General features: G+C 56.6%; 1 protein-coding gene and 1 pseudogene across 1 annotated transcript in view; one reads left to right on the top strand and one right to left on the bottom strand.

Annotated features, from left to right (window-relative positions):
- Positions 1-5,351, top strand: part of LOC133347853 (AP-5 complex subunit zeta-1-like) — a 23,927-nt gene extending 18,576 nt beyond the window's left edge. The window contains 1 exon segment of the mRNA XM_061560534.1: positions 5,331-5,351. Coding sequence (XP_061416518.1) covers positions 5,331-5,351 — 21 coding nt within the window.
- Positions 5,352-5,399: 48 nt separating this feature from the next.
- On the bottom strand, positions 5,400-10,604 carry LOC133347861 (protein phosphatase 1 regulatory subunit 27-like; annotated as a pseudogene).
- Positions 10,605-12,877: the final 2,273 nt, after the last annotated feature.

Raw genomic sequence — 12,877 nt, forward strand, 5'->3', positions numbered from 1 at the left:
TCACTCACCCACTCACTCACTCCCACCCACTCACTCATCCACTCACTCACGCACGCCCAACTCACTCCTCACGGTGCGTGATGGTTGCGGGCGGCAGTCGCGGCTCCCGTGCGGAGCTCTGCGTGGCTCCCGCTACCTCCTTCCATAAACCCCCCCCCCAAACCCAACCCCCCCACCCCCAACCCCCCCACCCCCAATCCCCCCCCCACCCCCAACCCCCCCACCCCCAACCCCCCCCCCCCCCACCCCCCCCCCCCCACCCCCAACCACCATCACCCCCAACCCCCCCCCCACCTCCAACCCCCACCACCCAGAACCCCCCCCCCCCCCCCCACCTCGAACCCCCCCCACCCAGAATCCCCCCACCCAAAACCCCCCCACCCCCATCCCCACCCGCACCCAGAACCCCCCGCAAACCCCCCCCACGCCCAACCCCCCCCCCCCACCCAGAACTCCCCCCCACCCAGAACCCCCCCACCCCCAACCGCCCCCCACCCAGAACCCCCCCACCCAGAACCCCCCCCACCCCCAACCCCCCCCCCCCCCCCACCCAGAACGCCCCCCACCCCCAACCCCCCCCCACCCAGAACCCCCCCCCCCACCCAGAACCCCCCCCCCCCCACCCCCACCCCAACCCCCCACCCCCCCCCCCCAACCCCCCCCACCCAGAACCCCCCCACCCCCCCCAACCCCCCCCCACCCATACCCCCACCCCAACCCGATCCACCGCGCTCGGCCTCTCAGCGCTCTGCGGAATTTGCTCCGCAGCAAAAAATTCCGCGAATTCGGAACCCTCTGATTGGGAACGCGAATGATGACGGCGGCGGTGACGGCTCACGGAGACCCAGCGCCGTGGTGTGTGTGTGATTGTAGAGTGTGATTATGTGTGATTGTGTGTGTGAGATTGTGATTGGAAACATTTAGGCTGGCCTACCTACGATCCATCCTGGGTTTAACCAGGCTGGATTGTGTGAGGAGCTCACAAATCCTTGAAAGATCTGGGCAAAGTCCCATCGGTGAGCTCCTCCGGCAGGCAAGGCTGCGTTGGCTGGGTCATGTAGCCCGCATGCCCAGCCACCGCATGCCTAAACAGCTTTTGTTCGGCCGGATCGAGGGGGATAAACGGGCGCGGCACGGGCTAGAGAAGAGATGGGGTGATGTGGTACAGGAGGACGTGGAGCTAAGTGGAGTTGCCGATGACTGGTACCAGCGGTGTCAAGATCGGCCTCTGTGGAGAAGGCTCGTGAAGGACGCTACTGGGCAGTTGGAGGCAGTCGCCCTCCAACAACAACGGAGGGCGGAGGAGCGACGCTCACAACAACGAGCGGAGCGCCGGGTGGATAAAGCATAGCAAGTTGGCACAGTAGGGGGCACAAGTGGTATATCGGCCAGTCATCTCGGTCATCTCAGTCAGTCGACCCGTGGCACCTGCTGGGTCTGCCCCGTGACCTCCTGCCAGCGGGCGTTCGACACTTCACGTGGCCTCAAGGTGCACATGGCCTGGCACAAGCGTCGTGGTGACGTCACCGCCACTTAGTGGCGATTGGCGGTTGTGTTGTTGTTGTGAGATTGTGTGTGATTGTGTGTGTGATTGTGTGTGTGTGTAGATGCACAGTGTGTGAATGTGTGTGCGTGACTGTGTGTGGAGCGGGGAGCGGTAGTGTAGCGGTTAGCACTACGCTGCGCTACGAACCTGGCGACCCGAGTTCGATTCCCGCTCACGGCCAACATCAGTGACGATTATCTGAACCGGTCCCGGGCCTCCCCTAGGTTGACTCAGCCTCAAAATTAGTACCTGGTGCGGTGTGTAAACATCGCCGCTGGGGAGACAAAGGCGGCCGGGCGTGGTGTTGTCTACCCACCCCCTCGTGTGCCGTTGCGGCCTTCATAGGTGCTCGCTGACAGCACTTGTTGAGGCTATACGGGGGATCTTTGTATTTCTAGTGATGGAGGATGCTCGTGAAGGACGCTGCTACTGTGCAGTTGGGGGCACAGTAGTGGGGGGGGGCACAGTCGTGGGGGGGGGCACAGCTGATGAATCTGCCAGTCATAGTATAAGTAACTAAATACGTAACTAAAAGTCGGTTTTATATAGCGTCGTTCACACAAAGCCTCACAGCGCTTTACATCAGAAGGCAGTCAACCCACGGCAGCTGCCGGGTCTGTCCCATGGCCTCCTCCTGTCAGCGAACCTCGGATGCTTCACGTGGCCTCAACGTGCACCTAGCCTGGCACAGGCGCTCTGGTGACGTCCCCGCTGTTGAGTGTCGAACGGCCGGTGGTGTTGTTGTACCGCGCGAGTGTGTGTGTGTCGTTGTGTGTGTGTCGTTGGTTGTCATTGTGTGAGTGTGTGTGTCAATTGTGAGTGTGTGTGTCATGTGGTGTGTGTGTGTCATTGTGAGTGTGTCGTTGTGAGTGTATGTGTGTGTCATTGTGAGTGTGTTGTCATTGTGAGTGTGTGTGGGTCGTTGTGTGTGTGTCGTCGGGTGTATCATTGTGTGAGTGTGTGTCATTGTGTGAGTGTGTGTCGTTGTGAGTGTGGTGTGTGTCATGTAAGTGTGTCGTTGTGAGTGTGTGGTGTTTATTGTGAGTGTGTGTTATTGTGTTTGTGTTATTGGTGAGTGTGTCCATTGTGAGTGTGGTGTGTCGGTGTATGTGTTGTCGTCGTGTATATGAGTGTGTGTGGTCATTGTCAGTGTGTCGTTGTGAGTGGTGTGTGTTATTGTGAGTGTGGTGTGTTATGTTAGTGCGTGTTATTGTGTGTGTGTGTTATTGTGTGAGTGTTATTGTGAGAGTGTGTGTGTCATGTGGCCCGTGTGCGTCGTGTTGTCTGATTACGAGAAAACCTTGCGACACGAAACAAGCGCTTTCGGGAGACGGGGAAGGGGTGGGGGGTTAGTGGGGGTTCGTGGGGAAGTGTGGGGTGGTGGTGGTGGTGGGGTGGTGGGGGGTGGTGGGGGGGTTACTGTTGGGGGCAGGACTGAGGCAGGGTAAGCCTGGGGCGTGCTTGTGCCAGGAGGGAGCTGTCGTGCGTGAGGGTAGCGTGGGGGTAGGGGTAGGGTTAGCGGAAGGGGGTAGCGTTCTTCAGAGGGAAGGGGTGGGGATTAAGGGAAAGGGTGGAGCGAGGGGGGTAGCGATTTCAATGCACACACGTAGCTTGTTCGGAGTGGGGTCAGAGATATAATCCGTCAAAGCCGGTAAGCCACGGATGTCAACATTGGGGGGGGACCGAATCTTCCAGGGGGTCTGGGGTCCCCCCCCCCCAGAAAAAAAATACAAATTTGAAAAACCAATTTCCTGCCTAAATGTGAAAAAAAAAATCACTAACACATAGGAGTGGACTTTTTATATATTTTTTACAATGTGTATTTTATTACATTGCTCTCTTTTTTTCTTTTTGTCCCTTTTTCTTGTTTCATTGTATATAATGGCAGAGATTAGGGATTAATAAAGTACAACCATAACCACAATCGTATAAACAGAAATCTATTTTATAGCAATATTGGGGGATGGACATTTTGAGCATATTTGAATATTGGGTGGGATGTGTGTCCCCCAATATTTATTTAGAATTACGGCCTTGAAGTCAGCGCTCGGGATAGGGGTAGTTAGGAATAGGGGTAGATCTTCTTGGTTCTTTCGTAAAGTCACGTAGAAGGGAAATAATAAAATAATAAAAATAAAACATCATGAAATACAATTCTCACGACGTTCGGCCACAACGCAATCAGCCGTCCTCAGGTGAAGAACAGGTCTGTCAGAAAGACAGCGTCTGAATGATTCTCATTCCTTCTACGTGACTTTACCGAAAGAACCAAGAAGAATGAATCTCTGCAGTCACGAAAGCTTTAAATCGAAATTTAATAGGGGTCGAGTCAGAGGTAGGGGTCGTGGTTGAGGGGTAGAGAGAGAGTCGGGGTCTGGTTGAGGGGGTGGAGAGAGAGAGAGAGTCAGGGGTAGAGAGTCAGGGGGGTAGAGAGAGAGAGAGTCGAGGTCGTGCTTGAGGCGCTTTTCCCGTCGCGGCCGCCAGGCGGCGCCACTCCCCCGCGGCACGGGTGGAGCGGCGGCGTGGTCTCTGTCAGCCACGCCACGTGGCCTCAATGTGCACCTAGCCTGGCACAAGCGCCGCGGGGGAACGTCACCACTTTCTGGAGAATTGTGGCTTTTGTCGTGTGTGTGTGTGCGTGTGTGCGGCGCGTGTGTGTGAATGTGTGAATGTGTGTGTGTGCGTGTGTGTGAATGTGTGCGCGCGGTGTGTGTGTGTGCGTGTGAATGTGTGTGTGCATGGTTGTGTGTGGTGCGTGTGAATGTGTGTGTGCGTGTGTGTGTGTGTGCGTGTGTGTGAATGTGTAGTGCGCGCGGTGTGTGAATGTGTGCGCGCGTGTGTGTGTGTTGCATGTGTGTGTGTGCGCGTGTGTGTGCGTGTGTGTGAATGTGGTGTGTGTGCATGTGTGTGTGTGCATGTGTGTGAATGTGTGTGTGTGCATGTGTGTGTGTGTGCGTGTGTGCATGTGTGTGAATGTGTGTGCGTGCGTGTGTGTGAATGTGTGTGTTGCGCTGTGTTGTGTGCATGGTGTGTGATGTGTGGTGTGCGTGTGTGTGCGCGGCCAACATCAGTGGACGAGTATCTGAACCGGTCCCGGCCTCCCCTAGGTTGACTCAGCCTCAATGAGTACCTGGTTCGGGGTGTGTAAACATCGCCACTGGGATACAAAGGGCGGCCGGCCGGCCGTGGCGTGGTGCTGGCACCCATTCCCTCGTGTGGCCGTGTCGTTCCGGCCTTCATTAGGTACTAGCTCGCAGCACTTGCCAGGACTTGCCCCAACGGCCTGTGTAGGCTACACGGGGGATCTTTGTCTTTGCAAGCATCCCACTCACTCGTCTGCCCCCACTCAACAACGGCACTCACAATCCGCCGCTCACCCTCGGCTGAATGAAAGCGATTTTATTTAAAATGATGGAAACATTACCGACAGAAACGTTGACAATCTCCAGCCCTGTACAAAAATATATACGCGACGCAGCTACAGGGGGGGGGGGGGGGTAGTTCACCCCCCCGATGAGGGGGGTGTGGGTGAGGCTTGAGGCGGTGGGCCTTGGGAAAGAGATGGGGGGGGGTGTGGCAGGTACCCCCTGGAACTCAGGGGTCCTCTCGGGATCTCCACTGGCAGGAACCGCAAGGGCCTCCTGAATATGAATTCCTCGATCCGTGTCCAGAATTCCCGAGTTCTTGGATCCGAGGAGTCCTTGATCCAGACTTTCGCGTCCGAGTCTTGTAAATTGAGCCCGTGGCTTCCAGTCGCCTCCCGACTCCACTCCGCGCGATCCAGACGCTGGACTTGGGCCCGTGATCCTCATGCCGGATCTGAAAACCCTCGATCCGATTTCTCAGTCGGGGTTCAAGCGATCCCCTGAGCGGGGTCCCCCGGGTCCCTGAGCGCGCTCCCCGCACGTGGCTGGCCCCCCGCTCGCAGGGGTCACCCCTCGCGCCGGGGAGGGGGGTTGGAGGGGGGGCACGTTGAGAGGGGGGGGGGGTCCCTGCGACCCCTTTAGGTCGTCAGGCAAGACTCCCCTGCGCGCCGCGCGCAGCATCTGCCGGATGTTCGGAGGGCCCCCGGGGCAGGAGGTCCTCGGGGAGGTCGCCGCCTTCGGAACGCGCCACGGGGGAAGCGACCCGTTCCGGAGAAGATGTCTACGCGGGGGGGTGGTGGGGGTGGGGGGGGGGGTAAGGGTGGGCACAGATTAGGAGGTATAGCTGGGGAGTGAGGAGTGTAGCTGGGGAGTGAGGAGGTGTAGCTGGGGAGTGAGGAGGGGGTAGGTAGGGAGTGAGGAGGTGTAGGTGGGAGTGAGGAGGTGTAGGTGGGGAGTGAGGAGGAGTTTTGATGATGATGATGATGATGGGAAGGAGCGGCTGTTGGCTCCACGACTTGGGGGAGCTCCAGGGAGTCTTCTCGTCCACACCACTGATGCTGGTGATGATGGGATCTTGATAACGTGGTGGGTGGTGTTGTTGCTGCTGATGATGATGGGTTTCTTGATACCGTGGTGGGTGGTGTTGCTTGCTGATGCTGATGATGATGGGATTCTTGATACCGTGGTGGTGGTGTTGCTGCTGATGCTGATGATGATGGGATTCTTGATACCGTGGTGGGTGGTGTTGTTGCTGCTGGTGATGATGATGGGATTCTTGATACGTGGTGGGTGGTGTTGTTGGTTCCTCTGCTGCTGCTGATGCTGATGATGATGTCGAAGGTGACAACGATACTGGTGCTCATACTGATTGGTGTCCGATGGACATTCCCCGTTCCCATGACGGGAGCCCACGACGGTCTCCCCGATTTGCGCGACTTCTTCTGCCGCGGCCCTACCTGATGACGGCCGTGTGGCCCTGCGAGCAGGCGAGGTGCAGCGCCGTGACCCCCCCTCGGTGCGCCAGCTCCATCCGTGCCCCCCCCTCGCAGGAGCGCCTCCACCACCTCCACGTGGCCACGCAGAGACGCCTCGTGCAGCGCCGCCATGCCTGTGTACACGTGGGTTGTCACGAGGGGGGGTCACCCGGGTGTCCGCTCACTCTCTCGTGTCTGCGTGCACGAATTGTACAAAGGCAGAGACTTCCCCCCACCCCCCTGCCCCCCCGTATAGCCTTCAACAGACCGCTCACTGGGGCAAAGTGCTGTCAGCGAGCACCTATGAAGGCCGTCACGGCACACGAGGGGGTGGGTGGCCAGCACCACGCCCGGCCGCCTTTGTCCTCCCCCAGCGCCGATGCTTACGCCGCCACACTAGGCTACTCATGTGAGTCTGAGTCGACCTAGGGGAGGCCCGGGACCTGGTTCAGATATCAGTCACCGATGTTGGCCGTGAGCGGGAATCGAACTCGGGTCTTTTGCCGGGTTCGTCGCGTCGTGCGCTAACCGCCGCGCCACCGTTCCCCCTACGAACCCGCACACAGGCGCGCTCAGGCGGAGGACATCGCGACCGTGCCCTGCGAGAGCGGTTTCTGCGCGGCGCTTTTACCTTCGCGAGGCGAGCGCGAGTGGGTGGCCACTCTTAATGATGCTCTGGAAAAGGGCGAGAGAGCTGGGCTCAACAGTCGGTTATAGGAGCGCTATGAAGAAGGGCAAGCTCCCAAAACGTCACCTATTGCAGGTGTCCCTCTCTCGATTTCGGGCTCGCGTTGTGCCATTTCGCGCAGTTCTGCCCAAAATCCGCTACATTATATGCGGTTTGAATTCACTCCACATGCGGCTTTGCAGTCGTACGTGGGACAACGTAGTGCGTAGCGTGTGCGTACCGTGGGTGCACTGTGTGCGTAGCGTGGGTGCACTGTGTGCGTAGCGTGGGTGCACTGTGTGCGTAGCGTGGGTGCACTGTGTGAGTAACGTGGGTGCACTGTGTGCGTACCGTGGGTGCACTGTGTGCGTAGCGTGGGTGCACTGTGTGCGTAGCGTGGGTGCACTGTGTGCGTAGCGTGGGTGCACTGTGTGCGTACCGTGGGTGCACTGTGTGTGTACCGTGGGTGCACTGTGTGCGTAGCGTGGGTGCACTGTGTGCGTAGCGTGGGTGCACTGTGTGTGTACCGTGGGTGCACTGTGTGCGTAGCGTGGGTGCACTGTGTGCGTAGCGTGGGTGCACTGTGTGAGTAGCGTGGGTGCACTGTGTGCGCACTTGTCTGTAATGTGCGCGCACTGGGCAGGCGCTGGCACGTGCGGTAGATCGTGTCTTGCGTGGTCTATTCTAAGCGATTTCGCTTTGTGTGCCCTTCTCTCGTAACGCATCTACGGCAAATGTTTCCTGTTGAGGCCACGAACGGTTGAATGTGCCGGGTTTGAATTGTGATGATGTGCTGTAAAGTTTCGAACAAAGACAGGGCACCGCATCGCGCGCTTTCAAACGCGCTTCTGCGGCCGTCTGGAACGCTCTTCCTTCCGATATTAGGAAGCCACTGGAGCGATCCACTTTTAAATCAACTAAGAGAGAAAACGAATTTCTTTCGCACTGTGTATAAGTTTGATGCCCTTCCCCCGCACCTCGGATAACACGATCGGCTACGTACGGTGCGAAAGAAGTTCAGCAAAACACTCACACATGCGAACTCGCCAGAGCTGAGTGAGCGGCGTCAATTCTAAGGATGCTGCTATCGAATATTTTTTTGGCACCTTCCACTGGGAGCCTGGGTTCAAATCCGCGTTCTCTGCTGCCGCGCACTCGTGGACTCTGCCCGGTTTCTATTCTCCTCTTGTGCACGGCAGCAGCAGCAACAGCAGCATAATATTCAGAGCTCTCTGCCAATGTCGAGGTCTGCTGCTGGTCACAACGAGAGGGCTTCAGCAGAGAGAGAGAGAAGAGTTGATGTCGTTTTTTGCCGATCCTCCTCCGTTGAAGGAGCGCAGATCACGGTGGGTTTACCCTGCGGTTCATAGTTTTGGTTGCACGGCCACAATCGCACAGTGATTTGTCTTTATTAGAACTCCGTGCCTCTCTGTGTATCTCGAGGAGTCTCCGCGTATCCCGATGTGCCTCTACGGGTTCAATATACGGTCCGTAGTTTGTGTTGCATGGCAACAATCGCATCACTGCGGCTCGTGCGTTTAATTTTCCATCTGTGAAGGAGATGTGCGCATGGGTCTGGGGTGGTGACAACGTTCCGATTCGGTTGAACGGCCTTAGCCCGGCCACCAATGATTGCACAACTGAGACCCATCCACTGCGTGCCGCGTGGTTTCTCGCTGATGGGGCATCTCGCAGAATCGGTGCTCCGTGGTGCAGTGGTGTCGCCTGCGTTTCGTGAGTGAGAAACTACAAAGATGATTACGTCACGATCAGATGCTTGATATCATCAGCAGCAGCAGCCGTGGCCAACCCACTGCTGGATGGAGGCCTCCCCAAGCCGCTGCTAAATGTGTAAATGGTATAAGTCAGAGTTGTGGTTTAGTCGTGTGGCGTAAATTTTGACTTAAAACTTTCGTGACTGAAGGAATTCATATTCGTTGATTCTTTCGGTAAAGTCACGTAGATAGAAACATAATAATAAAAATAAAGCGAATAAAAATAATTTAAATAAAATAAAATAAAACCACGACGTTTTGATCGCAACACAAGTGGTGTTGCGATCGAAACGTCGTGGTTTGTTTTTTATTTTATTTTTGTATTCACTGTACTTTTTTGTGTGCGGATTAGTCGCTTTGGATGGATTTTAGATGCGTGTATGTATTGATGATGGTTATGATAGTGGTGATGGTGGTAATGATGGTGATGATGATGATATTGTCGTGTATTCAGCAGTGGTTGCGAGGTAGTTTCACGTCTCGCTAACGGGGGAACTTGCAATCTTCGCACTTAAGTTTAGCAGCGTCGCGATGACGTCTGCCGCTCCTGATTTAGTGCCCTGGCGCCGCTGCCTCAGACCGGTTCTGCAGCCGCGTCCCCGACACGAGACGCGGTTGTCGCTCTGCGTTAGAGGCACACGGAGAGCCGAGAACGCTGATGATGGTTCTAGAGGTGAGGCTCTGCGTTAGAGGCACACGGAGAGCCGAGAACGCTGATGATGCTTCTAGAGGTGAGGCTCTGCGTTAGAGCCATACACAGAGAGCCGAGAATGCTGATGATGGTTCTAGAGGCGATGCTCTGCGTTAGAGCCACACACAGAGAGCAGAGAATGCTGATGATGGTTCTAGCGGCGAGGTTCTGCGTTAGAGCCACACACGGAGAGTTGAGAACGCTGATGATGCTTCTAAATGCGGGGCTCTGCGTTAGAGGCACACAGAGAGCCGAGAACGCTGATGATGCTTCTAAGCGCGAGGCTCGGGCACACGAGGCGTCGTTACTGCCGGGGCGATGAGAGATGCCTACCGGACGTGTTGATGGTGTCGAGGGAGAGCTCCCCGCCCTTGACGAAAGCCTCCACCTGCTCCACGTCTCCCTGCCTCACGTTGTCAAGGAACTCCACGTCGGCCGTGAATCGCACGCTCTTGAGCGGCGCGGGGGAGTCGGTGCGCTCGGGGGCCGCACGAGGAGGCGACCGAGCCGCGTCGAGAGCCGGTCCCCTTGGTCTTCTTCCTGCCCCCCGGGGAATTGAGTCCCGAGTCCCCCCCGCGACTCAGGAACGAGAAGCGAGCGCCGTAATCCCCGATGACGTGGTACTGCCGTACGCCCAGGTAGAGCGCCATCTCACCGGCTGATGATGCTGATGATGATGATTCTGCTGATTAGGATGACTCTGCAGATAATGATTCTGCCGCTGCTGCTGCTCCCGCTGCCTTGGGTTGCTGCAGCACGCTGATAATTGCGCTGCTGTTTCTGATTGATGTCCCTGCTTCTGCTGCTGCTGATGATGATGATGGTCCTGCTGATGACACTGACGATCCTTGAGTTGCCGCTGCTCTTTCTGTTCCCGCAGCCGCTGCCGCCGCCGCCGCTGCTGCTGCGGGAGTTGACTCCGACGAATGTTGTTTTGTTTTGTGTTAAAGCAAATATATTTCCGAGCAGAGCAACAACAACAACAACAAATCACAAAAGCGTCGCTCCGAGAGCGCGTCGAGTCGCTCTCTCCTCTCGTCTCCTGTGCGCGATCCTCGCTGCCCGCACCCCCTAGCTCCCCTCTCCCGGGCAGGCGGGGTCAGGTCCCCTCTTATAGGGGGGCCAGAACGGGGGGTGGGGGGAGGTGGGGGGAGGGCGGCACGAACTCCACGCCGATGATGGAGCGAGAGTAGCGCGAACGCCGCGGGGGATGCGGAGGGGAGGGGGGAGAGGGGAAGAGAGGGGATGGGTTGAGGGTGGTGAGCTCGTGGGGTGAGTACGAGTGGTGGGAGGGGTGTTGGGAGAGAGAGTTTCGTCGTCAATAAAGGTGTGAATGTGGTTTCGTGGGGTGAGCGCGGTCAGGGTGAGTGAGGGTGAGCGCTGTGAGGATGAGCAGGGTGAGCTCGCCATGGCCCAGACGACACCGCACGACCAAGCAGCTTCTGTTCGGCCGGATAGAGGGGAGCTAAACGGGCACGGCGCTGGAGAAGGGACGGCAGCTGATGCGGTGCAGGAGGATGCGGAGCTGAGTGGCCTTGCCGATAACTGTGGAGGAGAGGCTCGTGAAGGAAGCTACTGGTGGAGTTGGAGGCAGTCGCCCTCCAGCAACGGCGGAGGGCAGAAGAGCGAGAGCTCACAGCAACGAGCGCTCTGGCGGAAAAAATAAAATCCCGCAGCAAGTTGGCGCAGTGGGGAGCGCGGCCGATGCATCTGCCCGGCCATCTCGGTCGGTCAAACCCACGGCACCTGGGTCCGTTCCGTGACCTCCTTGCCAGGGGGCCCTTTGACACTTCACGTGGCCTCAAAGTGCACCTAGCATGGCACGAGCGCCGTCGTGCCGTTACCGCCACGTGGTGGTGGTGGTGGTGAACGGCGGTTGTTGTTGGTGAGCGTGGTGAGGGTGATCCATTTCATCATCATCATCATGCGCGCAGATGTATTTTAATATTACGTGACGCAATGTTAATATAAATAACTTGAAATTGAACCCTATCCACAACCTCTATCACCACCCCTAATGCTACGCCGAACAGTACACCTATCTCTAGCCCGAGCACTAATCCTCCGTACCCCCCGTGACCCGAGCACTACCCCGATCTCCCCAGCGTGGACAAGGTTCCGAGTTTGCACATTGCCACCATCAATGCTCTCGTGCCAGGCTAGGTGCACTGTGAGAGATGCTGGGAGCCCCTCCGCCGAGACCCAGGGGGGGTCCAGGGCTCGTGTTGACTGCGTTCCTCGCTCAAATTAGCGGCTGTGGGGCGGGGGTGAGGGATGGCGGGCGGAGGGGAGAGGGGAGGTCGTGGGTTCTACCCCCCCCCCCCCCCAGGACTTTGTTTAAAGTTTATCTGTTCCAATAATAATCATAAATAATCATCCTGGCGCTCTGTTTACTCAAGAAAGCCGCACGGAGTCTCGATACTCAATGCCGGGTCGGTGCGGTGGTCTCCGTCCGGGATGGTTGACCTCATAAGGGTTTGGTGTCTCGGGCGCGGGGGGTGGGGGATAGACACACACGTGGCAGTAGTAGGCCTTCGCGACCAATATCATCCATATTCTTGCTTCTTTCGGTAAAGTCACGGAGATAGAAAATAAAAAATTTACTTAAATTAAAATTTTAGGAAAAATAAATTCTAAAATTAAAGCAAAAATAACCCGCGACGTTTCGATCGCGACAGAAGCGGTCTTCGTCAAAGCCTGGGGAGGTCGTGGTTTTAGCTTTGCAACAACTGGAGCGATCTTTGCAGCATGAAAAGGGAGCGATGGCTTCATTGCGTGCCGAGCTCCAATCCTGAACCTCTCTCCCGTCTCCTTTTCACAGCAAGACTCTCGACACGATGATGATTTTCTAAATGCGATTTGTAACTTTGATTGAACTATCGATAGTTCAATATTAAAGGTCCTATTTTTTATTTACCGTGTTTTTTCTTTGTGGCCTGGGACCGTTTGGTTGTTTTTACTGCCTTGCCCAACTGTAGATAAATCTGACAATTTACTTTTAAAGTGACTAGCTCACCCTTTTCTGTTTTGCACTCCTATCGTTTTTGTTTTCCGTTTTAAGTTGTTGACCCACCCTCATACTGGACATCTGTGAAAAAGAGTCATAACTCATCGGATTCCTCCAGTCTAAATAAAGATTCAGACTCGCTTACAAGAGCAACAGCGTCCAGCTCGGCCGACTGTTTGCATAAACCAAATCCCCGTTCACTCAAACCATCGGAAATCTTTCTCCTCTGGGCCAGGCCAGGCCAGGCAAGGCCCTCGCGTGTCTCCCCGAGGCTTGGTCAGCGCATGGACAAACAGCCCAGCAATGGCTTTTTGTGCACTGCCCTGTGGCACAACACCACGTGCCCTCACA

Source organism: Lethenteron reissneri, chromosome 3 (assembly GCF_015708825.2).
Source record: "Lethenteron reissneri isolate LAM-NWPU_2019-01 chromosome 3, ASM1570882v1, whole genome shotgun sequence".
Taxonomy (NCBI): domain Eukaryota; kingdom Metazoa; phylum Chordata; class Hyperoartia; order Petromyzontiformes; family Petromyzontidae; genus Lethenteron; species Lethenteron reissneri.